This window comes from Xenopus laevis, chromosome 8L, assembly GCF_017654675.1.
Source record: "Xenopus laevis strain J_2021 chromosome 8L, Xenopus_laevis_v10.1, whole genome shotgun sequence".
NCBI classification, from domain to species: Eukaryota; Metazoa; Chordata; class Amphibia; order Anura; family Pipidae; genus Xenopus; species Xenopus laevis.
In genome coordinates this window covers 35,451,184-35,478,433 of record NC_054385.1, presented here as the reverse complement: position 1 = coordinate 35,478,433, position 27,250 = coordinate 35,451,184, and the positions used below count along the sequence as shown (strand labels likewise).

At 40.7% G+C, this 27,250-nt stretch overlaps 1 protein-coding gene across 5 annotated transcripts in view; it reads right to left on the bottom strand.

Annotated features, from left to right (window-relative positions):
- LOC108698334 (disks large homolog 3) overlaps positions 1 to 27,250 on the bottom strand; it is a 113,775-nt gene that overhangs the window by 56,338 nt on the left and 30,187 nt on the right. Inside the window, exon 1 of one of the 5 annotated variants that reach the window (XM_041572691.1) lies at positions 20,966 to 21,033. The exons of 2 other annotated variants lie outside the window; for them this stretch is intronic. In XM_041572691.1, the coding sequence (XP_041428625.1) occupies positions 20,966 to 21,019 (54 nt within the window). In that variant the 5' untranslated portion in view covers positions 21,020 to 21,033. Of the gene's footprint in view, positions 1 to 18,619; positions 19,520 to 20,965; positions 21,034 to 27,250 lie in introns of those variants that run through there. 2 more of the 5 variants (XM_018229746.2, XM_018229745.2) reach the window with 2 other exon arrangements.

Here is a 27,250-nt window from a genome sequence, read left to right as displayed (position 1 = left end):
AACTGGGGATTCCCCTGAATCTCTGCACTTTTTGGCGGTTTTTGGATTTGTCCAAATCTTTCGTTTTCAGCCATACAGAATCCAAAAATCCCTTTGTCATGTGATTTTTTTTGAAGCCATGGACCAATGAACAGCAGACGTTTTTATTTTTCTCACATAACACAAATATGGTTGGGATTCAGTTCGGTACTTGGCCAGTCTTTGGCAAATGGATGAATTATTTTTCTGTCTTTGAGTAAACATTAATTTAAATGTATTATCCTGTTTGCTAAGTATCACCTACTTTTATTATTTTTTGCTGGTGTGTGTTATTAACCAAGTATGCATAAGCTTGTGCTCAGACTGGCATGCTTTCCCTCTGTGAACCATACATACAGTAGGTCAGTCATCATGCAGCACCTAATGCTTTAGGGTCTGGGCACACGGGCAGATTTGGGGAGATTAGTCGCCAGATGACAAATCTCCTCTTCTTCACGGCGACTAATCTCCTCAATCTGCCTTCCCCTGCCTTCCACCGGCTAAAATGTAAATCGCCTGGGGGCAGGCACTTGGAGCTGTTTGTTTTCCGAAGTCGCCCGAAGTTTCCTCGTGAGGCAATTAGGGACGACTTCGGAAAACAAAGCGCTCCGAGTGCATGCCCCCAGGCGATTTTCATTTTAGCCAGCAGAAGGCAGGGGAAGGCAGATCAGCGAGATTAGTAGTCGCGAAGAAGAGGAGATTTGTCGCCTGGCGACTAATCTTCCCGAATCTGCCCCTGTGCCCCAACTCTTAGTAGTGAGAAGGTACTTGGTCAGCGGAAGTGAGAAATGAGGGTCTGAATATAATGAGGTGCAAGGTTTGGACTCCAGAATCTCAGGAATTCACACACACATTAAAATAAAATAATGATTATCCATGTTCCTTATATGGACTATGGGATGTGGTTGTGCCTTTATATCAGGAGGTGACCAGAATTCAGGTACAGTTTTAGTCAAGCACTTTGTCTGTATACAGTGCAAAGCATTCTAAACGTAAATAGATGCGCAGATAATATTGTACGTAAGTAATTTTCATAGGATATTCGGTGTGTGTATGGTGGGAAAAGAGCCAACCGATATCAGCAGAAGACTTGGATATCGCTCGGCTCATCAATCAGACTGGGTGGAAAATTTTTATCGGGTGCCTTTGAGGGCACCACAACATCGGCCATTGTTAGTGCTGAATTGTCACATCCAGGTAGAAATCTATTGTTTCTACCTGTATATCCGACGATTAAGCTCTACACATATGTATTGAAACAAACAATCTTTCCAAGAAAGATCTTTTCCATGAAAGATCATAATTGTTACATCTATGGCCAGCCGCCACCTTAACTCTCCCACCCAACCTTCTCAGTACTGGCTTCAGGCTGAACAAATTGCAGAATTATCTGCTTCGCTTGGCCAATTTTCCATGACCACACAATCAATATACAGATAGTGAGCTGAAAACTGGGTGCGGACTCCCTGAGGCAAACATCTCGCAAATCAAGCAGTTTCCATTATCTGCTGTGAACCAATCACAGTCTGCCATAAAATGCAACAAGCAAATAAGCCCATTATCTAATTCCCCAAAGACAATGTAATAAGGAAAAAAAAAAAAAGCTGATTCCTCCTTCGTTCGGAGGATCATTCATCCCCTTCCACTTCTGCGTATTTACCCTCTAAATAGCTCGTTTCACACTGTTCATTGTATTGCTTTGGTAGACATTCATAGACATACAGTTACGAGTTAATATAACACTGGAGAAAATATAAATGAGCCTTTCAGATAAAGAGTATATAATCCCTGGCTTTTCCGTAATTCTGAGCTGGATAACTGGTGCGCTATATATATATATATATATATATATATATATATATATATATATATATATATATACCGGTATATATATATATATATATATATATATATATATATATATATATATATATATATATATATATATATATATATATATATATATAAAATGATTGAAGGACTCGCAGACCATTCTTCAGTGAATAAAACTGTGTTATTTTATTCTTTTATGCATTTTCCAACGTTTCGGCCCCCATTTGGGCCTTTATCAAGGCTTAATTGTTCCCTGTTAATTAATATGGAGCCATTTCCATGACCCAGAAATTGCTTTAGTGTTGTCTTGATGAATTTGTAAAAAAAATTAAATATATATATATATATATATATATATATATACTGTCCCACAGTGCCTGCACTCCAATCTAGATGAAGCCAGAGGTGCACAATCAATATGTTGTATACATGAAGAAGCAGGATCAGCACACTCTGTATTGTGATGAAAAAGTCATTATTCATTTCATAGAAGAAGCATTTTAGCCGACGTTTCGGTCCCGCATGGGGACCTTTTTCATGTGGGACCGAAACTATGAAATAAATAATCACATTTTCATCACAATACAGAGTGTGCTGATCCTGCTTCTTCATATACTGTATATATATATATATATATAATTTATGGACAAAGAGCGACACTCATGGGATCATTTTGATTGCAGGCAAACTGTGTTTATTCCACTGTGAGTGGAATAAACACAGTTTGCCTGCAATCAAAATGATCCCGTGAGTGTCGCTCTTTGTCCATATATCTATTATCTATGGCTGGCACCCGGGTCTTCACCAAGTAAACAGAGTGCACCCTTGGAACACCCCATTTTATATATATATATATATATATATATATATATATATATATATATATATATATATATATATATATATATATATAATATATAATTTCTGCCTTTAAACAAGATAGGCTTTTTCTTAAAACAACAGACCATTGTAATATAGCAGACAGATATCAATCTTTTCTGAACCAGCAACATCAGCAATTTATTTAGGCTCTGACTCCAAGGAAGGCCATTATCATTGCAGTAACAAACCTCCATATACAGCAATGTTGGCTACAATGAAACCAAAGTAGAACTGCTCTCATTGCTCTCAGCAGGATCTCCTTGGTAGTTCACTAGATTATCATCGGCCCTAGACCTCACTCAGTTCTATTTGGTGTCATGTTTCTTTCACAACACCAGTTATCTCTATATCTCTGGCAGAATAAATGGCCCATTCACAAGGTTTGTTTGTGATTCCACTCAATATTTGTACTTAGCGCCTGGTTAATAACTACTTTAATTTTACGATATTTGCCCTTCAAATAAAAGACGCTGTTCTCTTGAGGAGCTCATGCTTCAGAGCGGAATACATTGTAAAATAAAGCTGATTATCACCACTGGCAATTATTAGGCCAATGTCAGATTTGTGACTCACAGTGGGAGGCTTGGCACTGGTGTGAATGAGAAGTGCTGCAGGGAGCATTTTTGGGGCGCAAGTATATTTGAGATGCTTTGGACAGACGTCACAGAATCATTTATATAAAGTTATATGTGTTTCAAATCACTCTATAAGATGTTTAATTATGTGGAAACAGATTGAGCGGCAATTTGAACAATGTAGTAGTTTTTGTGCTAACATTATAAAAGGGAAGCAAATGGTTAGTACTTCTTCCTCGACGATTCTGTCATGTTTTATTGCTGAGATTCTATGGGGCAGATTTACTAAAGGGTGAAGTGGCCGTCGCTGGCGAAAAAATTCACCAGAAATCCCATCTGCAGGCACATTGGCAATTTACTAACAAGCGTAGAGGACAATTCGCTAGCGAAACAGACCATCGATAGTGTCGTTTTGTGCCCTATCAGCAGACTAATTTTCGATTAGGCGAATGATCATGCGAATTTTACAGAATGGTACCTATGCTTCGCCAGAGTTTCCTTCACCACCTTAGACCTGGCGAACTGAAGCTACATCCTCCTCAATCTTATGTCAGTGACATCATATCCTGTATGCTGAAAAGTCGTAAAAGTTCTAAAAAACAACGCTGGCGTTTTTTCATATTTTAAAGCAGGATTGTCTTGAAAATTCCTAACTATAAAAGATTTTTGTGTTAACAATTTTTTTAAACCTAATTGAGGGGCATGCCACATTTGTTTTAAGGTGGGGTCATTGTCTAGGGAATTAGAGAATCTCTTGTGTCTTTATTTTGCTTCCTTGGACATTTGTAATAATAGGTGACCAATTTAAGCATTTGCAACAACATCTCTAATAAAGACAAATATATAACCTATATTTACCCGCCCCATTCAAATTTACCTAAGCATAAGAGTACTAGCAAAGTTTCGCTAGTCAGAAATGGACGATGGCAACGAATTAACGCTAGAGAAATTTTGTCATCTTTCGGCTGCTGAGATGCAAAGTTGCATTTGCCCCTATGTGTTGTTCTGACCACAGTGGTCTCAGACGCTATTTGAAACCCATTGTTTATATCACTGGGAGATATTCATGGAGATTCAGGGAGATTAGTCGCCCGGCGACAAATCGCCTCTTCTTCAGGTGACTAATCTCCTTGAACTGCCTCCCCGCCAGTTAGAATGTAAATCGCCGGCAGGATGGCACTCAGAGTGTGTCATTTTCCAAAGTTGTCCGAAGTTGCCTCACAAGGAAACTTCGGGCAACTTCGGAAAACGAAGCAGTCCGAGTGCCATCCTGCCAGCGATTTACATTGTAGCCGACGGGAAGGCAGTTCAGGGAATTAGTCGCCCGAAGAAGAGGCCATTTGTCCTCCGGACACCAGGTCCTGAGGAATCTGGATAACACACCTGTGTAGAAAAGGCAGACCCCCATGGTCTGGGCCCTAATGTTGCCTGGGCCCCCCACTTACTCTATAGTTCCGCCACTGGTGTTTATCTGGTTGATGAGTAGATCTCAGCACTACAATAATGCATTTTCGGTGGAATGTAATGTTGGTTTCCATGGTAGACCCTGCATTGGTAAACGTATGATATGTTCATGAACCAGCATTTACAGGTATAAGGATATAACACACAAGAACCATTAGAAACAATGCAGTCAGAGTTTATAAGTTACCGATATAAAAGCATATGGCTGAAGTGTTTTTGTTTGAGCAACACAGCAAGTCGTTCAGAGTGATGCAATGCATGACAGTGATGCAACCAACCCATCGCATTTTGATCCCCAACAGCTGCTTCTAACATTAGCAAAAGTGCATCTGTCAACATGATTGACCTTCTGCCTGAGCCACCTGTGCTCCTATAAAATGAGCACCGTGTCTGAATCCCTGGGAATAATATAATCCCAACAGTAGATTAAAAAGGGATTAAAGGTCACCTTGGCATTCTTTGACCACTGATTTCCTGTAAAGTCCTGAAAAAAGTCCCAGGGAACATATCTCAAAATATTCCATATCATATATTATACCATATATTACCATAATATTTATACCATACTGTGTGCCAGCTCCATCATCCATCCTACCAGAAAGGAAATATCCCAATTCAGTGGGAAGAGGAATTTGTTAAACAAAGGCTTTATCTTTAGAAGTTATTATAGTAAAAGAGACTTGTGCTGTTGAAGAGGAGGGGGTTCTTGACTGGTTTGACAAGAATTTAAGTTTCCTGAAGCCCCACAGACCCAATAAAAAGTGTTAAAATTGACAAGCAAAACCCTGACCAGGAGTTAGCACAGGTTTCTGGAGTGTCTTGCATTGCCTGCCTCTCCTTCTTTGTGCGGCATGAAGGGAAATGTGAGGGGAACCCCTGTCTCACCATTGTGCCACCCACCCTATGTAACACTGCATACACAGAAGAGCAAATATTTATTATCCACTCCCAAATCAAACCCAGGGCAGCAGGTACATTTCTGCCAAGAAAGGTCAATTCTTTAGCATTTTGCAACCTGCCTGCCCCTGAAAATAAATGAAACCTGTTGTTAGTACAAATAAATAACTGTACTGGCATAGTCTTCTCTCAATACAGGCTACGAAAAAAAAGTTAGGTGTTTCTATTTACTGCCCTTTTCAAGTGGCCATGCACCAAATCATAGTAGATTATGCTAGTTTCTTGTCAAAGGACTCTTAACACAATAGGAGGTCTACTATGGGGGGTGATAAGAAATAGGAGAGACAACTGGCACGTACACAAGGCTAGAAGCTTTACAGAAGCTTTGGGGAAAGAAGCAAAAGGGAAATATACATGCAAACTAAAAAATAAATTAATATATAGTAGCCGTTTCAGCTCTAACCTCATATTAACATATCTCTTTAGTTTTTCTTCTAGATTAAATTGCATTTTCTTTATAGTTTCTTTTATTCTCTGACATTACCACTTCCTTTAATACTTTCCACCAATTCGCAGAGCAGCCCACTATTGTGCTTTTCTTCCTCCTGTGAAGTGCTCAATACAATCTATAGGCTCTAAAGGAATAGCAACTCTCTAATGTTACTATATGGGTCTGATTAATAAGGATTACTATGGTAACTCACAACAGGAGGTGCAAAGGACATGTTGAATGCTTTACTCCCACCTCAAGTTGCTTAAAATGAATTTATACCCAGTTTATAATTAGGATTTACGTTCTATTCTTCCCCTTAACTAGACTTAGTGAGGGCACAAGGTTGCATGTGTACAATGAAGTCCTTCCTATTTCCATTTATATATCTGAGTGGGAGCTGCCTTGTTGCTTGCCGTAGCACTTTCTATAAAAAGCAGTAGAATGGCACCCCTACTAGATTAAAATATATGGTGGTATTGCTAGGTAGCTTACTTTAGATATAGCAAATGATTTGGGAACTCCCACACATATGTAGAGCATACACAAAGGGAATACTTTAGAAACAATCAGCTATGCCTTCACACTTTCCTGTTTTATTCATGGGGGAAATAATGTTGTCAATTTTGTTATGTTACAACCCTATGGTGTTGTAATTACAAGCTGGCCTTAGATCTACTAGTTTGGAAAGCAGGGACCTGTGGTGCAACCACTGGATCATAATACTGACAAACGTAGACTTATAGACAGAATGCATGATGCAGTATAGATAATATTAGATAGTATAGTATTAGATATTAAAACTACCCCAAATAACATTTGTATTGCCCCCCAAGACATCAGTAAAGGTAGTCATACATATGCAGAGAAAAGCTGTCAAGTTTGACCCTCTGGGTCATTAGCTTATTGGCCTGGATATGGGGGCCTCATAATGGCTTGATAACAAATATTATATATAGTGAAATTGCCCGAAACCCCCGACACAAACAAAAATCAATGGGACTGTTCCCATTGACTTTTATGCAACCTCGACAGGTTTGAGATGCCGTGTTTTTATATTCAGGCTTTTTAACCCTCGGGGTTAAATAAATTCCGAAAAATTTGTGATGTCAGATTTTATAAAAAAAATCGAGGAATTGGGGAATTTCGGGTATTTGGAGCTTAGTAAATAACCCCCAAAATGCGTCTATGTCCACCACCTACCTCACTGGAACAACTTCTAAAATGTGAATAAATATAGTAGAGATCTCATATATCCACATAACATTGTTTCCTTAATACATTGGATTGCAATCAAAAACCATCATCTTTTGCTACTGTTCGGGGTAGATCTAACTGCATTTTGTGATCACTAGCATAGCAAACTGACTGCACGGTTATTTCATGAACATCAGTTGTTACTCTATGAAGGGTCCTTTTCTGTCAGTTCCATATGGCCCCTTATGTCTTCACTGCACGCAGATACAGCAGCAGGGCCTGATGGTGACATTCCAGCTATTAAGAATTAAACCAGTGGCCTCACAGGCAACATGTTGCTCCCCAACCCCTTGGATATTGCTCCCAGTGGCCTCAAAGCAGGTGCTTATTTTTGAATTCCTGGCTTGGAGGCAAGTTTTGGTTGTATAAAAACAGATGTACTGCCAAACAGATCCTCCTGTAGGCTGCCAATCCACATAGGGCTGCCAAATAGCCAATCACAGCTCTTATTTAGCACCCAGAGACTTTTTTTCATGCTTGTGTTGCTCCCCAACTCTTTTTACATTTGAATGTGGCTGACAGATAATAAAAGGTTGGGGACCCTTGCTGTACACCATGTCTAGAAAGGGGGTAGCACTTCTCTTATGAATGAGCACTCTTTCAGTATCACTTACAAACAAATCTTTTATAAAAATGCCTTCTAAAAAGAAGGCTTTCCTATCCTTCCCCAGTAGGATTCAAGCCACAAATGTGTTCTTGTTTATGCACAAGCTTAGGATAAAGCCTCTTGCATAACATTCCAATCCAATCTAATAAAGCAAAGCAATCATTCCTGCCCGAAGAATCTTGAAGCAAAATAAGCTAAGATCGTGGGTTTATCATCAATTTGCCATTCAAATGTATCTTACAAAATCCATCCAGCTATTCAGATTTGTCCCAAAGTGCTATTATTTCTAACCAGCATATCACATCTTTTCATAAGCCATGCAAATACTTTAGTACCAAACTGAAGTCCTTTTATACCCATGAGCCACATTCAATTGTAAAAAGAGTTGGGGAGGGACAAAAGCATGGAAAATGTTGCAAGGGGTGCCAAATAAGGGCTGTGATTGGCTATTTGGTAGCTCCTACGTGCACTCTCTGTGCCCTGTTTGGCAGTACACCTAGTTTTTATGTAACCAAAACTTGCCTCCAAGCATGGAATTCAAAAGTAAGTTCCTGCTTTGAGGCCACTGGGAGCAATAGCCAAGGGGTTGATGAGTAACATGTTGCTCACGAGCCACTGGTTGGGGATTACTGCACTAGATGATCAGAGCAAAAGCAAATTAAATGGATTGTGTTTGAACTGTATGTGTAAGCCACAACCGTGAGCTGCTGATGTGCCCTGTACTCACTGTAAGCTCTAGTGCCCATATACATATCTACAACCTCCTGTGTACTGATGTATCCACTACAAATGGTTTGTCTACATTGCTGTTTGAAGCTCAAGAAAAGAAGAGGCCAATGGCACACAGAGCGACCCGGACCCGGAATAGCTCTCTGCTCATTTCTATAGCAACTGCATGGATTTACAGGAAAACATACATATGAAGAGCCACAATGCCCATCACCATGTCAAGTTAAAAAATCTGTATTGTTCCCCAATAGCAAAAAAGTGAAAATGATTTCCATAATTCCAGTATAATTGTGGGCACAAGGGGGGGTTGGACTTGGAACAATTGCTTCTGATGTTTCGAAATGTGTGCAATTGCTCTCTGACACTAATCTGATGTGATTGCAGTACAAATGGCATCATTTCCAGCAGTCATCGTCAATAAGATTTCCGGTTCTTTAGGTGCAATTCTGCTGCAGTGGAAATCACCTTCAAGTAGGGTTGGCACCTGGCCGGTAGTGGCACCGGCCTTGCAGTTAAAAATGATTGTTGATCACAATGTTAGTAATAGGGGAAAAAAATATATAATAAGGCTGGTATTTTTTTTCCAGAAAAGGTGGCAAGCTAGTTGGTACACACTTCATCCTAATTGAATGGTGGGGTGAATTGGCACTTTGGCACCAAAATGTGTGAATGCAAGGAGCAGCTTTCAACACGCACCTTTAATGAATGGCCTCAATTTACTCAACTACTGCATCTATTTTAGCTCAGCCACAATTGTTTAACGCACTTGGGCTAACCTCTTTAGTGTGGTCTAGAGCAGTGGCTGGTAGGGGGGGCATTAGGGTGAGAGTTGGGTCAGAATTAAGTTTTGCAGACACAGATACTCTCTTAGATGCCCAGCTTGAATAATTGCTTCCTTAGATACCATGGCTGAATAGCTGAAACAGGAAAGTTTTAATACAGGTATAGGACCTGTTATCCAGACTGCTTGTGACCTGTCTGGATACCTTAAGTCTAGTAATAAATCACTTTAACATTAAATAAACCCAATAGGATTGTTTTGCCTCCTATAAGGTTCACTTATATCTCAGTTGGGATTAAATACAAGGTCCTGTTTTATTATTACAGAGAAAAAGGAAATCACTTTTAAAAATCAGAATTATTTGATTAAAATGGAGTCTATGCAGGAAGGCCTTTCTGTAATTAGGATCTTTCTAGATAACCAGTTGCCGGATCACACATGCGTTATCCGGCAACTGGTTATCCAGAGATCCTAATTACGGAAAGGCCGTATGTCACATGGTTATAAACTAAAGGGGACCATGACCAGAAATGGGGCTTGAACCACAAAAAAAGTCCAAAAACCATTGACATAGTGTAAAACATTAACCGCCCACAAATTCAGTTTGAAATTAAAGTTTCTTCTCTTCATAAAAAATACGCCATAATCTGTCATTAAGGGCACAGTACAGGAGTGTGAAGCCGTTGAGATAACTGATAACAGAAGTACAGAAGACAAGAAACATGTTTAGTGCTACTGAAGATTGTTCCAATTAAGGGTAGTGTTTAGTGTCTAGATCAGCAGTGTTTCCACACAGGCAGACAAGTGAGACTCATTTATACTAAGTGTGTGTAAATACTCACAGAAAGAAAAGATATTTGGGGATATAGACAAGTTCAATTAATGTTTGCCAGTTAATAAATTAGCCACTTTCTGACTAAGATCCACATATATCTTCCAGTAAAGCATATAAACCAGCAGAAGGATTTTTGGGGCATTTATGGAAATATTTATCAAAATGTCAGCTCACCCACTTTCTATTCATTCCTATGGGATTTATAGAACCATATTTATCAATGGATCAAAGTTAGAATTCAACATACGTTACTAAAAATCCCATAGGAATGAAGAAAATATGTACATTTTTCTGTTCTGAGCTCTCACATTTTGATAAATCTGCCCCTAAATGTTGCTCATTTGAGATACTCCATAATGTCAAAGTAGAAAAAAAATATATAAAAAACTAAAAGGTCTTGATAGAATTATTCACCCCCTTTGCTGTATGCTCTGGTGCAACCAACTGCCTTCAAAAGACAGAAAATGTATTAAATGGAGTCCACCTGCATGCAACGAGAGCATCACATGATGTCTGAATCCTTTTTTGGAAGGCCTTTGAGTTTATTAGAATCCATAGCTAAACAAACAGGAACATAAGGACCAAGGGGCTATCAAAACAAGCCTTGGACACACATCTGGAGATGCATCAGGGTTCAGTCATTAAGAATAACATTTTCCAAACTGTTATCATCAATGGATCACAGATCAATTTTTCAAAAACTGGCACAACCATACTACCTAGAGAAGGCCATCCACCAAAACTGAGTGACTGGTAAAGAGGGCATTTGTCAGAAAAGCAATGTGGAGGACAATGATAGCGATAGAGACACTCACAGCTGAGATGAGAGAAACCAGCCATGCTGGGAGACTCAGCAAATGTGGAAAAATAACCTTTGGTCTGATGAGAGCAACATTTTGAAAAGCCAACACTGCTCATGACCCTGAGAAAACGATCCTCCAGTATGAAGTATGGTGGTGGTAATATCATGTTGTGAGGTGCTTCCATCGACAAAGACTGGGAAACTGGTGAACACTGAGAGTAGAATGGATGGAGTCCACTGCAGGATAATTCTAGGTTTAACCTTCCAGGAGGTCGGAGGACAATGACTCACAGCTACTCTGGAATGGTTTAAAACTAAGAACCAGAATGACTTAGACATCAGTCCAGTTTAGAGTCTGCTGCAAAATTGCTGATCCCTGTTCAACCTGATAGAGCTTGAGCAATTTTCTTAAGAAGAATGGGCCAAAATTTCTGGACCTAGATGTATCTAGATGTCCAAAACAAATACACCTTCATGGGGCAAATAGTTGTGCAGCCAACAAATGCCTTTTTGTTTCATTAACCTTTGTGTCACAATAAAACATATTTTGCACCAAGGGTTTCCATGACTACAACAAGCTTTTTTTTAGATAAAGAATCTCCTGGTTATTTCTAATAGTTACAAGTAAAAAAAAAAATAATACCTGATAACTTGCACAAAAATGTAATTTATGGACAGGGTGCAAAGTGATGAAGAGGAAAAGCTTCTCCATCACTTTTGGGTTTGTTTCCTCTACATGCAGTCAGGTTATCATACTGTATTCTGAACAAGGTGGCAATGAGTAATTTATTTGCAAGGATTAAAACATTTTTTGGGTATATTGTCAGCACAGAACATTAGTAATGGATATTGAAAAAGCACCTTAGGCTACGGGCAGATGGAGAGTTGGCTCTGGTGCTCTCAGCCTGCATATTTTTTTCAGGCTGAGAGAATAGGATATGCTCTGTGCCCCAGCTCCATACAACTGAACCGCTTGCTTGCAGTTACCCACAGTGGTGTGGAGGTTTGGCTAAATACACAAAAGCAGGCATTTTCAAGGCCAACCTCCAAAATGCATATTTACATCTATCTGCACCAAAATTTGCTCCATCATCAGCCAACTCAGTGGCTCCAGGTGCAGAAGAGAGCAGGTATGAGCGGAGGGGTTGTTTCACAGAAAAGTCTTGGATAAGCCTTAGACTATGTTATCGAGCAGCAAGTTACTAGGTCTGTGCAAATGCTTGCTTACTCATATTATATGTAATGCAGCAATATCTGTGTAGATAAGAACATATCATTCTTACTTATCTCAGATATGAAAAGGTAGTATGAAAAAGATACAGTAGGTTCATTTTTTTTGTTACCATCTTTTGGAATTGTCATCTGTACAGGTATAGGCCTGGTATAAACCCCTTATCCAGAAAGTTCTGAATTACAGGAAGGCTGTCATCCATAGACTCCATTTTATCCAAGTAATTTGATTCAAGTTTTTTAGACATGATTTCCTTTTTCTCTGTAATAATTAAATAGTTCATTGTACTTATTTCAAACTAAGCTACAATTAATCCTTATTGGAGGCAAAACCAGCCTATTGGGTTTAATTAATATTTAAATATTTTTTTTTCCATTATCCAGAAAACCCCAGGTCACGAGCATTTTGGATAACAGGTCCCATACCTGTAATACAGACTTGTCTACATGTTCATTAGAAGTCTATAAAATGCAGGCTCTACATATAAAAAAATGTTTTCAAATAATAAATGTCTGTAATGCTATGGAACTTCTGATATAAAATTTAAGCTTTATTATTTTCCCTTAACTAAAGCAGACTGTAGAATGTCTGATCGGCCTATGGGCAGCATTACTCTCCTATACATTTGAAAATGGCTTCTATTTTTTAATAGAGGTGTAGGATGGAGCTTATGGGTGGATGCAATTCCTCCCAAAAAAATTATTCATATTCATTGTTCTTACCTGCTGTGGTTTATTCTAAATTTCTGAAATAGCAAGTGGGGAAGCATAAGGGAAGACCAGAAGTAGGTTGAGGTAGAAAGCAGATGATAGGTGAGTGGGTGCAGGCACAAGAGGTACTTGTCCTAAGCTGGCACTGTTGTCCCTAAGCTTTTCCTAGCCCAGTATGACTATACTGCCTTAAGAGGAAACTAAAGCCAGTACAGAGTGCTGCTATATGAACCTACAGGTACAGCAGCCATAATGAACATGACCCAATAACTCTAGATATGTGACACAGGTTTCGTGGCCCAGTGAGTTGCATGTACATTACTAGGGGCCATTATATTCTATGCAGCTATTGTCCTGATTACCTGGGATAGCTATAACACAAAAAAATTGAAAATGAAAAGTTATTATTCCATAATATTCCAGCACCAGGCCATAATGATGCCCTGCAGGGGTGGCACCTTTTATTTTTGAACTCAGTACTATAGCTTAACCATGCCATGCATTCAAAAGACATGAATGGAGCTTCTGTTTCAGGTGATCATCTCTCCATAGCAGAATAAACATAGAGTTAATTTTACATTGTGCTCCATCTGTATATTAGTGTGCTGTCTTGAGCATATAGGCAGACTCCTTCAGTCTCCCATATGGCAGCATCCAACCCCTGTATCAATATGGCCTTTCTCACTCTCTCCCACACAGCATAGAGCAGCTTTTCACATAAAGACAGTGGGAGTAATTTACAAGTCAATTCAAGTTTATGTGCTGGTGTCTGATATTGCCAGATAATATAGGGCACACAACTGCTAAAGCATAAGCAACCCCCAGTCCCTTTTTTTCTTACTGAAGGTCCTATAAAGTCAATCTTTTTTATACATATTTGAGCATTTTCAGTGGCTTTCTTATCCAGAATGCTCGGGACCTGGGGTTTTTCAAGTAAATGGTTATTTCCATAATTTGGATCACTATACTTTAAATTTACTAAAAAATCATTTAACATTAAATGAACCCTGTAGGATGGTTTTGCCCTTAATGAGAATTAATTATGTCTTTTTTTATCGGAATCAAGTACAAGGTACTGTTTTATTATCACAGAGAAAAAGAAAATCATTTTTAGAAAAACTGAATTAGTTGATTAAAACGGAGTCTATGAGAGATGGCCTTCCCGTAGTTTGGAGCTTTCCGGATAACGGATCCCATACCTGTAGTTGTAGGTCAGAAGTAACTGCAGAGCATTATGTCAGTCTATACAACATATCTATGGAAGCTTACTGTCTATATGAATTATAGGACAGTGAAATGTGTGAAGGCCATATCTACCCAGTATCCATACCTCAGAAAACATCTTTACAGCTATAGAATCTATGTATATTACATGGAATTCCATTATCCATGAAAAAGGTGAAGTTTACACTTAGATTGTAAAATCTACTCTAGTTGCTAATCTGGGTCCCTGGGCTTGTTTTCCCACAGAAAATAAAAGAAGATGGTGGTGTAGTGCTCTAATGCAAAGTACCCTATGTACCACCCAGTGTAATTGGGGTTTGTTGTCCTTTTAGGCAGGCCTGAAGTATTAAGTACAACCTAAAGTGTTCTGGCAACAAGCTTGCTTTCCTCCTCTGCAACTATGACTCAACCAATTTGCAGAGTAGCATTATGTCCCTACAGTGTGTGCCACCAATTCCCCCATACGTGTGGTGAGCCACATGTGTATCTTACTCCAGACCACTGTGCTGGTCCCATGGCTATTAGTAGAATATGTTACACAAGGGCTATGAACGCATTTAACAGTAGAAGTTGTCAGATGTGCATCATTGAAAAAGAGTCAATCCTACTGAGGATACAGGCTGACAGCTTGGATTATCTTGCAAATGCCACAAGGGCTAATTAAAGGTGCCATATATAAAAGCATTGTACTGGGCCTGTTTGGGCCTCTCAGTCCAGCACGGATCTCTTTAACAGCCCAACCCAATGTGCTGCCAACTCAGCTTCCTGCTAAGCATATATTAACCTAATTTGTTGCTTACCATACCGACCTCCAGTGCAGGTACTGTCCTGAGATATGCATCAAACCTCCATGCTCCAAACAGGTATTTATCTTTCTGAAGCAATCAGTTTGAGTCATATATTAGAATATCACTTCTGTCCTAGCAAGGAACTTCAGCCATGATATCGTCCATGCTGATACTTTTCTATTATGAATGAATGTAGCAGAAATGGGCAACTTAAGTCCTCATGATGAGGTTCAACTTCAGCTTCTTCACCTCCATCTGTCAACAGGCAGATACTATGTGGTGTAGTACATGATGAGAGAGCCTCCAGTTGCCAGTCCCTCATCTATATGTTTAGTTTTATACCAAACCTCTACATTTTGTGTGCCCTATATTGCCCTTATTGCTTTAGTTAGATAGAAAGGAACAAATTCACAAGCTGCATATTGCATGATGCCATAATAAATGGTGTGGCCTGGACAATAATTCAGATCACATATTATTAATGATTGTTACATTTTACTTACTACCTACACCAGCATGGCCATCCTTTGAACCTCCAGCTGACGCCAAACTATAACTCTCAAGGTCCTACCAAAAGTGGGTAGGTTTGGATGTTATGTTGGTGTTGAGGGTTGCTGGATGGACATTGCTAATTTATGTAGTCTTTAGCTAACAGGTTCTCATACTCTGGCCCTGCACCTATATCCATTAATCTTTTCAACTGGTGATTGATATGAAACCTCGCCTGTGTTTTTTTTCCATCTTGGCCTTGATTAAATATGGCCGCTCTTCTTGTTTTTTTACCATATTTGAATAGGGTTACGCATGACAGTCTTCATCACTTACTCATGGTAAGGTGACCTCTCATGTGAAGCATGCAGCACTCTAACCCTCTTGTAACCCAACTCCCCTTCAGAAGTCTCTCTCTCTCAGTTATTGCTATGTAATCCTGCAGTCACCTTCATGCTGAAGCCATTCTTTCCATGCAATGGTCCTATGTGAGAATTCTGCCTATTTAAAGTGCTTTTTAAGTCTGACTTCTTACACGTGACACATTCTCTTTGCCCCCCTTGATCTAGTCATGCCAATGCATCTGTACCTTCTGACATGGGTAAGAGATCTGTCTCTCCTATTCCAAACCACTGTCTCTCTCATTGTGGAGCGACAAGGTGTGAGTACTAAACCAGGAGAGGAAGAGGAAAGATTCAAAGGAGATGGAGAGGAAGCGAGGGAGTGAGAGACCCATGGTGGAGGGGTGGGAGTGTGCGGGATGCTGGTACATGATGATCTGTGCAGGAGGAGGAGGTTTCCATGGTAACTGAATTCCTGCTCCTTCTCCCCCCACCTTGTCAGGGTAATTAACCCTTCTGTTGCCAGAAACCTGCCTCAGGGGAGTCACCAGCTGTCAGGCAGCATTGTATGCATGGCTAGCACATGCATAAACCACACACATAGAGAGAGAGAGAGCTAAAAGTCTAAATAGTGATGCACATTCATACATAGAGTGTGCACAGAATTTGTACTTACTACAAGCCCAACCATAGGCATATTCTGATGCTCTGCCATAGACAAATCCACAGGCTCCCACTCACTAGACAATTATATTCCATGACATATAGTATATTTAATTGCATGACTGGCTGCCTCATCTTAACCAATTCCATCACAACCCTGTCCATTTCCCTAGCCTGCAAGGCACAAACCATCCCCTTTAAATTGAATATGAGTGTATGAAAAAGACGCATATACATTTTAATGCATCTGTACACATATTTACGTGCAGAGATTTACACGCATTTATGATGTATCGGCACGCTAAACACAAGTGCAATCATTCATATACATAAGGGCACTCGACGAATGAACATATGAAAATGCCTTAGAATATACCCATCTACACGTATGAACTCATTTCTCAATAGGAGTGTGAATGTGGGGGTGAACAGCCATTTCAATGACTGTCTCCCTGGGTTTCCATCCCAGCACATAGCCTCCATTTTACATCACTCAGAATTCTCCGTCCATTTTCTACGCTGACTAAGGCTGTAACATGGGGGGTGCTACCCCACAGATGCAGGAAACCTATATGAACACACACATATACATACAAGCAAGATAATATGTCTGTTGGAATAGGAAGATTTCAAGAGGAAGCAGCAAATATGCAGATATGGGTTGCCTTTGAGCAAAGGAATTGATTCCACATATTTTGGGGTATGGGTTGGAACTGATACCAAGGGAAGCCAGCATGGCGTACTGTGGGTACCCTCTCGCTCACTGGCCAGCTGTCTCATTCGAAGGAAGGTGTCTCTGGGATAGTTGTCTCGGCTGGTACTTATTTACTGAAGGGAGTCTCTCCTTATTTATGAGCAGTAGTCACGATTATTAAAAAAAAAAAAGGAGGGGGATTTGCTATCAGGAAGAAATTACATTACATAGAGCACCAACACACTCCACTTTGCTTTACAGAGATGATACCTCAATGACAGTAGAGCTTGCAATCGAATAAAGCCTCATTTATCAATGAGCTGCTTTATTTATTATTTGAGGTGACCGATTGGGTATGGCAGAGTAAAACAGCACAAGTGACACTTTACTGTAAGCATCACCCAGCTACTAACCAGCCACATCAGGCACAGGGATTTCTCCTGACTCCCTGTCACCTACTTCCCTAAATGGGGCACTTGACATCTGTATATAGACGGCTCTCCCACAGAGAGAACCCCATCAAATGCAACCATCTCCCTTTTTCAAGAGTAGAAGGAAAACCGTACTATCACCTCCTGTAGGCCTGATCTGTTTGTGTCTGCACCAATATGGTGTCCCTTCCACCTTTATGGTAGCCTATAGAATAATCTGTGAGCACACATATGTACATCCACCCACACACATTGCAGAAACCCTTGTGTATCATTTAACATGTACTGCAGATGTTTATGTGTGTATGCAGAGATGGCCAACACACACACACTCAATGGTCACACAGCATGAAAGATCATCTTGGGGTACACACACAATAATAAAGATACACCTTGATAAAACCATTTTTCTTCTGAAACTGTAAATGTGTGCGTGGTTATCAAGGAAAACAGAACTATTAAGCACACACACATACACATATATATATATATATATTTATATATATATACCAGTTTATAGCTGCAGACCTCCCCCCACCACCATGCACACACGTATGTATGTATGTGTGTGTTACATAACAAAATTCAGTATCAGGGATCAGTATTGAATATTGGTGCTGCTACACAGGCGTGTACAAAGATTATCTAGATCCAGAACTACAGCTTTCAGCCTCTCCACTGTACTAAGGCTGTCTAGGGATGCTAGGAGCTGTAGTTTAGGCCTATAGCTGCAAACTGAAAATTTCTGTATTAAAAAAAATAGCAAATATTGACAATTCACAAAAAATATTGGCATATCTGGAAGTATTTTGCTATAGAATTAAATTCATAGTCTGCAGACATTTTGAGGAGCCCTGCCAAAGATTGGGGTCACTCACCTGCTCATACCAATCCCGATTGGTACAGGTGCACTCCGGCCACCAGTTTTGACTGTTGCCATTCATTTTGGGGGTTGCACTCTTTGGGGGGGCCTTAAGGGTGGGGGTGAGGTTTTCTCGTGTAGCAGGCACAAGCTTCGATTTGCCCCTGGCTGTGGGGGTGACAGCAGGCTGAGATGGCAGGGTCTGGGAGCTGTAACCCCCATAGCTTCCCCCATACTGCTCGTGCTGCCATTCCCCATAGGTGGGGGGCTCCATCCTTCTTAGGGCCGACATGCGGGACGCCTCGTAACACTCCGGGCACTTGCAGCAATGATGGTGTTTGTGCATGGTAAGCCCTGGGGCCAGTTAGTTGGGCAGGAGCCTCAGAACAATAGCAGCTAGCAGGCTTAGTGATAGTGCACACAGATGCACCCAACCTAAGCAGTGCCTACCATGGATGCCATAGAAATGGGTCTTGGTACCTAGGCACTGCCAACAGAATAATACCCAATTGACACAAAATCAACAGGCAGAAGCACAGTGTTTCTCACAATCCAATGTTGCTGAAGGCAATAAAAAGAGGAAATTGGCAGATGCAGCTCAGATTCCCTTTAAAGGCTCAGATTGCTGGAGCATTAATTCTCCAAAATTTCCTTCCTCCCCTTTTTTCTGATACGGGGCCTTGATGGGGAGGGGGGAAGAGAGCGCACCCAGCTCCTGCGTTCAATTCCTTGCTTCTAAAGATGGCGGTATTAGTGCTGCCTGCTGTGTGGGTGCCCCGTGTTGTGCTGTGGGTACCTGAGGCTGCCTGCACTAGAGCCTGTGCTGCTGCTGCTGCTGGTCCCTCAAGGAGCTCTTGCCTCCTGCCTCTGGATGCTGCATCTCCTGGCTGCAGCCAATCAGCTCCAGCGCCACCTGTATCTGTAACCCTCGTTGTGCCAGAACGGGGCCTGCGATGCATTGAACTCTTGGCAGGGGCTAGAGCTCGCCTAGACTGTTAATGGTTAACTAGCAGAGGCTTAACGGAACCGGGATCTGCAGCTAGGAAAGGATTGAGGGAGGGGACTGCCTGAAATCAAGTGAGGGCTACAGAATGAGAGCAGAGGGGAGGGGACTCAGTCCTCCTTATCTTAGCATTAGTGGAGTGTGAGACAAGATGCTCCATACAGGGCCCTTTGCCAGGTCCTCCCCCCTGCTGCACATAGTAGTGTGCTGATCCTGTACTTTCCCCTACCATTAAAATGGCAACCAGTGTCTGCAATGTGCTCATGGTGTGAAGCCCTGGATGCTGGTTGCAGAGATGTGCAGTGTTCATAGCAAACAGAAAGCAATGCAGAGGCTCCCAGATTTATAGCTGCACCATAGTATATGGCTACACAGTGTAAGGGGACCTTTTCTTCTCCAGAGCAGGGTGTGTTTGTAACATGTATAGTTTGGGCTATTATAGGATGTGCAACACAGCTGCCATCTGTAATGCCTATGACAATGTGCATATGGTAAATCAGAGCCTGTACAGTGCAGAGCAATCAGTATATGCAATGTATAATGAACACTGTACATTAGATTAGCAGATAACATGGATTTGGAATTACAGAAAAATGCTGAGCAACCAGGGGTGCTGGAGGAGGGGAGGGCAGGCATGACTGGGGGTGGAGGGGGCTGGGCAGGGGCCCCACCCTCCCCAGGACACTAGCCCAGAACAAAGGAAGGATGGTTTGAAGTAGCCAGGGAGTGAGAAATATGGGAGAGGTTGTTTGGGGTTTTAGATACTGCTGCACTGCCAGCATGAATTAGATTTAACCAAAATGGAGCAGAATCTGTCCCCCAGGAGGCCCACCCTGGATCAGATCCTAAGGAAGCAGTTTTATAGCGGGCACCACTGGGTCACATGGGAGCACGGCAGAACCTGGAAAACCAAAAGGCAGGACCTTCTAAAAGCCCTCACTACCTAGTTTCCCAATTCTCTTTAACCCCATTGTGAAATGACCTCAGGTAATTCCATTCATACTACCACAGGCATCTCCATACCTCACAAAGCTCCCTGTCATAGAGGGTACAATGATCATTCAGGGGCAGCCCTTAGAGACATCCAGCTACTTTGATACCCCCCCCCCTTTACTCAGACAGAACAGTCCATCTAAATTCACTGAAATCGTGCTGTGTTAGCCAGAGCGACAGGCTTAGATGGTCACCTCTTGCAGCCAGCAGAGAGCTAGGAATTCACTACAGCGTTAATGCCTGCTGTTTCTCTTCAAGCACAGGGCAGCCATGAAGCTGAAGGATTCTGCCAAGGCTGGAGATCTCCACAAGAAAAGAAGCAAAGCATATTCTACAAAAAAATATATATTTCTGGAACAGACTCACCAGAGCAAACATCCGATCTGCACTGAAGAATCCAGCCATTTGCAGAGCCGTCATAGCATCTGAAGAGCTGTGGGCTCATGTAAGTCTTTTACCTCTCATGCAATTGTATTGTTGTCTAGCAATGCCCAATGAGATTCAGAATGTGAAACTGGCAACAGAACTTACTGGCTTTTTAAAAAGGTGTTTTTTTTTTCAATTAAAACAAAAAGCTTTAGCAGAATTATGTTTATGAATGTTCCATAAAGGTTAAAGGGACAAGGTTCGCGGGTCAGGGGGCACATTTATTTAAAATAAGATTTTCAAGCAGATTCAGAGTCTCAAACAGAGGAGGGAAAAAATAAAGAGAAAACAGAGGCAGAGATTTGCAGGTACTTTGATAAAGGGTTCCAGTATATATTCCATTTGGAATTTTGTAAGCACCTTCTCCAAGTCCACCGGAGCTCCTTGCAACAAACTATTAGGGTCAATGCTGGAAATCATTACCGAATTAGGGGTCCCTATAGTTGGAGAAAAGACAGTTATTCCAGCCCACTGGATCTCCTTCCTGGAGATTGAGACTTATATAAGGAGGTGGGGCACATTTTTCTATCAACTAAATAGGAAGTGCAAGAGACAGAGAAAATCAGCTAAATATTAAGGTGTAAAAGACTATAGGGATCATTTACTTCTAAAACCGCAAAGTGCCATTTTGTGCAAAAGTTTCCATGTCTTTTCCCATTATTCAAGTGCCCTTGGGACCTTGAGAGAGCATAATGGAGCATAATGGCGGCCAATGCATTCAAACGAGTGAAGTTGAATGTATTCTTCAACAGGAATGGCTATTACACTGAAGATTTTGGTTGGCGTTGCTTCTAGCATTTGCCATTGAAATTACATCTTTGCCCAATTCTTTAGGCACTAGTTCTCTTCCTCAATTGGTGGGAAATCTGGAACTACCTCCACCTATGGAGATGAATGACTTCCATGGTGTCCTGCGTTAATGGACTCACTTGCACAAAATTCATAACAGGCTGTGGGACAAAGGAAAATACACTATATGGAAGTAGCTTTGGATACAAGTACAATTAAAGAATGACATTTTATTGTGAAACTGGCTGCAGCAACTTGGTGGTTGTAGATTATCCCTTAAAGCTCAAGAAAGTGCAAGCTTTGATGGGTATTTTAACTTCACATGAGGGTGTTCCCTATGGGAATAGTCTACAATGGGAGGCTTAAGAGGGCAACACAGGGAGTCAAAAAAACATCAAGGAGAAAAGTATAGGATTACTTTCAGCACCACATAAAGGTGAGCATACACATGCAGATTTTAGCTGCTGGTTCAGCTTCTTCAGTCTGAGTTGGCATCTTATCAGCCCATGTGTACCCTCAACTAGCCAGATAGCAACTGGACAGGTTGAAAAATCTCATTGGGACAATAACTGCATTGGCTCGTGACTGCATTGGCCTTGCCCCAACTGCCTGTATACCCCGTTGCTGTGATCCAATTATTTAGGCCGAAGGAAAAGATAAGCACATTGGGTCGAGATCCACTCATTTGATGACCCATCAATGTATGGCCAGGTTTAGAGCTTGGCTGCAGTCCAGTCGGAAAACCCAGTCACAATTGCATCAGAGTCAGTAGGATTTGGGGCTTAATTGAAGGTCAAGTGGTGTGCAGGAAGGTGTCCTGGAAGGAAGCTGTCGGTGTAGAAACTTAACCTTGCCTTAGCTTTTTCCCCAGGTGCTTTTTCCTGGACAAGCAAATCTGGAACTTCCAACAGACAGGAAGCTTATCGTCAGGCCTGGGTTAAATGGATTAATTCACAAATAAGACAATTTTCAGAGCCACAGGAACAAAACCAGACACCATTCTAGCCTTCACGGAAAGACACAGACAAGGGGGCACCCAGGGCAAAAGGAGGGTCAGTTTAGCAGGGTTATATTTTTTTTCTTTTAAACTCAGATACAACTAAAATGACTAATTGGGGGCATGTTTACTAACATTGGAGATAAATATCTGGAGAGATTTCTGGAGATGTTGCCCATAGCAACCAATCAAATCTTTGCTTTTGTTTTCTAAGTAATATGTGGCTGTTTAAATCTAATTGCTGATTGGTTGCCATGGTCAACATCTCCAGAAATCTCTCCAGATATGAGTAAACATGCATTTTGGTCACAGAATTCTTAAAAGTTGCGCAAGGCTTTGGCACCCGAATGACCAAAAGTGACCAATTACAGCCACATGCAGTAATTCACAAGCTACACTTTATTTATAGTGAGTTGCATTCTCTTCATTTTCTCCTCATTTTCAACACATTTTCAGCAGAAAGTCATTTGGATTCAAACCAATGGGACAATTGGGTTGAAGTACATCAAAGCAGTTGAATTGCCCTCTGCAAGTTTCAGGACACATTCATTTAGGATAGGTGCTGCATCAGTCCCAGACGCAACAGACAAAACACAAGTGTGTCTAGGGAAGATGGGCTTCATGTCTCCAACAAAGGCCTAGACCTGTTTAACAACCAGATACGGGAAACTCTTGAAGCTATCATTACGTTGGGATGTCAGAAGGCGATCACTTTAAGACATGAAATCCCCTCCATGCACCTTAGAAAGGGGAGTTGTGTGTCACGTGGTCATAAAGCCAGCAGTTGGACCTGACTGGGCAGGTCAATGGTTGGCTGAGAGGGAGGGCTACATGTGAAGTTTGGGACTCCTTGGGTTAAGTGTTGTACATAAAGTTGTACATAAATAAAGCAGCCTCACCTTTACTTTACATACATAGCAGTTAGTGTAAATAAGAGGCAGAATCCCAGGGGTTCTAGAGGAAGGGATGCCAGGAATGGAGTATGTTGAGCAGTGAAAAAATAAGGGAGGAGTTGCTTAAAGTTTTATATAATGTTGCACTGCCATCTTGAATCAGCTCTAACCTTTTTTTATTTCCAACCCTCTCCTTTGTTAGGCAGACTATATGACATGGAGGTCACTGATGCTAAAGGATAAGTAAGTTTAAGTTCACTATATGGACCTCCCCATCACAATCAAGGTGAAGCATAGTTAAGTTTGAAATAAAGCCATTGGCAGTTTTATGTGTTCACGTTTGCCCCAAGGTTGTGATATTTATGCATGATACTTTGGCCAAGCTCCTAGAACCTTGTGAAGCCAGTTGTTATTTGGATGCAACTGGGCAGGGCTCCGTGGGTGTAGATGGCCGCTCAGTCAGTCCATCATAGTAAGAGCTACATGTGGAGTTTTGGGACTCCTTGGGTTTAACGTTTTAAATAAATAAAGTGACGTCTCCTTTTACTTGGTTTTTGAGTCTTCATATTAATGATACATTATGTTGGATATGCTACACTGGTAGACAGACCTAGAGACCCATCATATAAGAAGCACATATAGGCTATCTGCCCCTTATATCCTTTATAGGCAATTAGGTATGATGGAACATGGAATGTGCAGAGTAATGTGTATATAAAACAAATGAGTTTGCACAAGAGCAAGGTGCACCTGTACTTAGCAGAGCAGAGAATATGAGAATTGTGCAGAGCAGAGTATATTGGTACTTTGCAGAATAGGGTGCAGATCCATTATATTACCAAAAGTATTGACAAAGCTGGGCCCCTTTGATGCAGCTTCTACCCTACTGGGGAGGCTTTCCACCAGATGTTGGAAAATTGTTGGTGGAATTTTTATTTTAGCCAAAAGAGCAAAGGTAAGATTGGGCACTGATGTTGGGCATTAGGCCTGGCTCACAGTTGGATTTCCATTAAATCCCAGGTGTTGGGTTGGGTTCAGGCCAAGGCTCTGTTGGTCAAGTTCCTCCACTGCCATCTCTGCAATATTTGTACAGGGAGGACCTTCCCCAAATGTTTATCTTATAGTAGGAAGCATGGTATTGTCAAGAATGTTATTGTAATTTGTATATTTAAGGTTTGCTGTCCTTGGAATAGGGGCCATAACCCAAACCATTAAAAACAGCCCTAGGATATGCTGCCTTGGCATTACTCATTCATGCAGGTAGTATTCTCCAGGCATCCACCAAACCTCCATCAGGTTGCCAGATGGTGAAAATTAACCACTATTGTGCAGAGAGTTTCAGTATTATTTAAAGCAGAGTGCATCTCAGAGGTTTGTTCACCTTTAAATAAACTTTTAGTATGATGTAGAGAGTGATATTCTGAGTCAATTTGCTGTAGTTTTCATTTTTTATTATCTGTGGTTTTTGAGTTATTTCAGCAGCTCTCCAGTTTGCAAGTTCAGCAATATGGTTGCTAGGGTCCAAATTACCCTAGTAACCATGCATTGATTTGAACAAGAGACTGTAATATGAATAGGAGAGGCCTGAATAAAAAGAAAAGTAATAAAATGTAGCAATAGCAATAAATGTATAGCCTTAAAGAGCATTTGTTTTTAGATGGGGTCAGTGACCCCCATTTGAATGCTGAAAAGCGTCAGAAGAAGAAGGCAAGCAATTTAAAAAATATAAAAAAATGAATGCCAATTGAAAAGTAGCTTAGAATTGCCCATTTTATAACATAGTAAAAGTTAAATCAAAGGTGATCCACCCCTTTACGAATATCAGAATGTATCAGTATTATATAGAGCAGAGGGTATTAGTGTTGTTCACAGCAACAGTAGACAAGTAAGTGCACCTTGGGCCCTGGGCTGTTCTCAAAATAAGGGCCTTCAGCACCCAATAAAGAGGGAAATACAGAAAGACCCCTTATCCAGAAAACCCCAGGTCCGCAAGCATCCTGGATAATAGATCCAATATCTATACAATGCAATTGCTTTATCTGTATTTTGCAGAGAAGGGTGGCTTGTATTGTGTAATCTGTAGCATATATGTACAGTATGTGAAACACACAGCTATGAGTAATTGTAATAAGATGACTTGTATTTGAAACATTCAGAATGCTCGGGACCTGTGGCTTTCCAGATAACGGGTCTTTCTGTGATTTGAATCTTCATACTTGACGACTAGAAAATCATGTAAACATTTAATAAACCCAATGGGCTGGTTTTACTTCCAATAAGTATTACTTTTATCTTAGTTTGGATCAAGTACAAGGTACTATTTTATAATTACATGAGAAAAAGGAAATCATTTAAATTAATATTTTGATTATAATTTGATTAAAAAAGGAGACGGCCATTACGTAATTCGAACTTTCTGGATAATGGGTTTCCCAACAACAGATCCCATACCTGTACAGTTATAGGGTTTTCCATATAAGGGATGTTTCCATAATTTGGATCTCCATACTGTACAAAAATAATTTAAACATGAATTAAACCCAACAGGATTGTTTTGCCTCCATTAAGTATTAATTATATCTTAGTTGGGATCAAGCACAAGGTATTGTTTTATTATTACACAGATAAAAGAAAACATTTTTAAAAATCTGAATTATCTGATTAAAATGTAATCATGGGAGATGAGCCTTCCCTTAAGGGAACAAGGCTCCTAATTTATGTCACAATGCTCGTATCTCATACCTCCCAACTGTCCCTTTTTCAGAGGGACAGTCCCTCTTTTGACACCTCAACCCGCAGTCCCTCATTTGTACTGGAAAGTCCCTCTTTTCTCTGCACTGAACAGCCAGAAAAAGAAACAAAGTTTCTCACTTAATTGGCTTTTAGCAGAGAGCCCAGAACAGCTAACAGGTGCAAATAAGATACTTTGTAACAATTTTGAGACAAAAACACAGTTTAGATAAGGAGAAATATTTTCAAACTTTTATAACCTGCCAAATTTTGAAAAACGAACATGGTAATTAGGGGGTGTGGCCACATAAAGGGGTGTGGTCAAAAATAGCTTCGGGGAAAAAAATTTTGTCCCTCTTTTTACTTCCAAAATGTTGGGAGGTATGGTATCTAATAGCTGCCTGCACAGGCCCACTCTCCAGCACATTCCACACTTGAATGAACATATTCTGTTCTCTGCATATTCCATACATGCCAACACAGAAGGCACTCTCTCAGCTCAGCCCATTAAATATTACAGCATCTCCAGTTCATATCACTTGCTTTTATAGAACATACAACACTGTAAAGCTTTGTTTTATAACTGCAAATGAAATAAGGCCCTTCACACAAAGCAGATGAGTATAACAGTAGATTTGGACCTATGACTGCAAGATAGATGAGAAGGAAGGGACAGGGAAGTGGGGGAGGGATCCACGATTTAAATCAATGGGTTACACTATTGTTTATGTTATGTGTATTTCCCACTGTTGGGAAGGATATTATAAATCACCAAGGAATTGCTTTTAGGTTGTAAGCTTTTTTGGACAGGGCCCT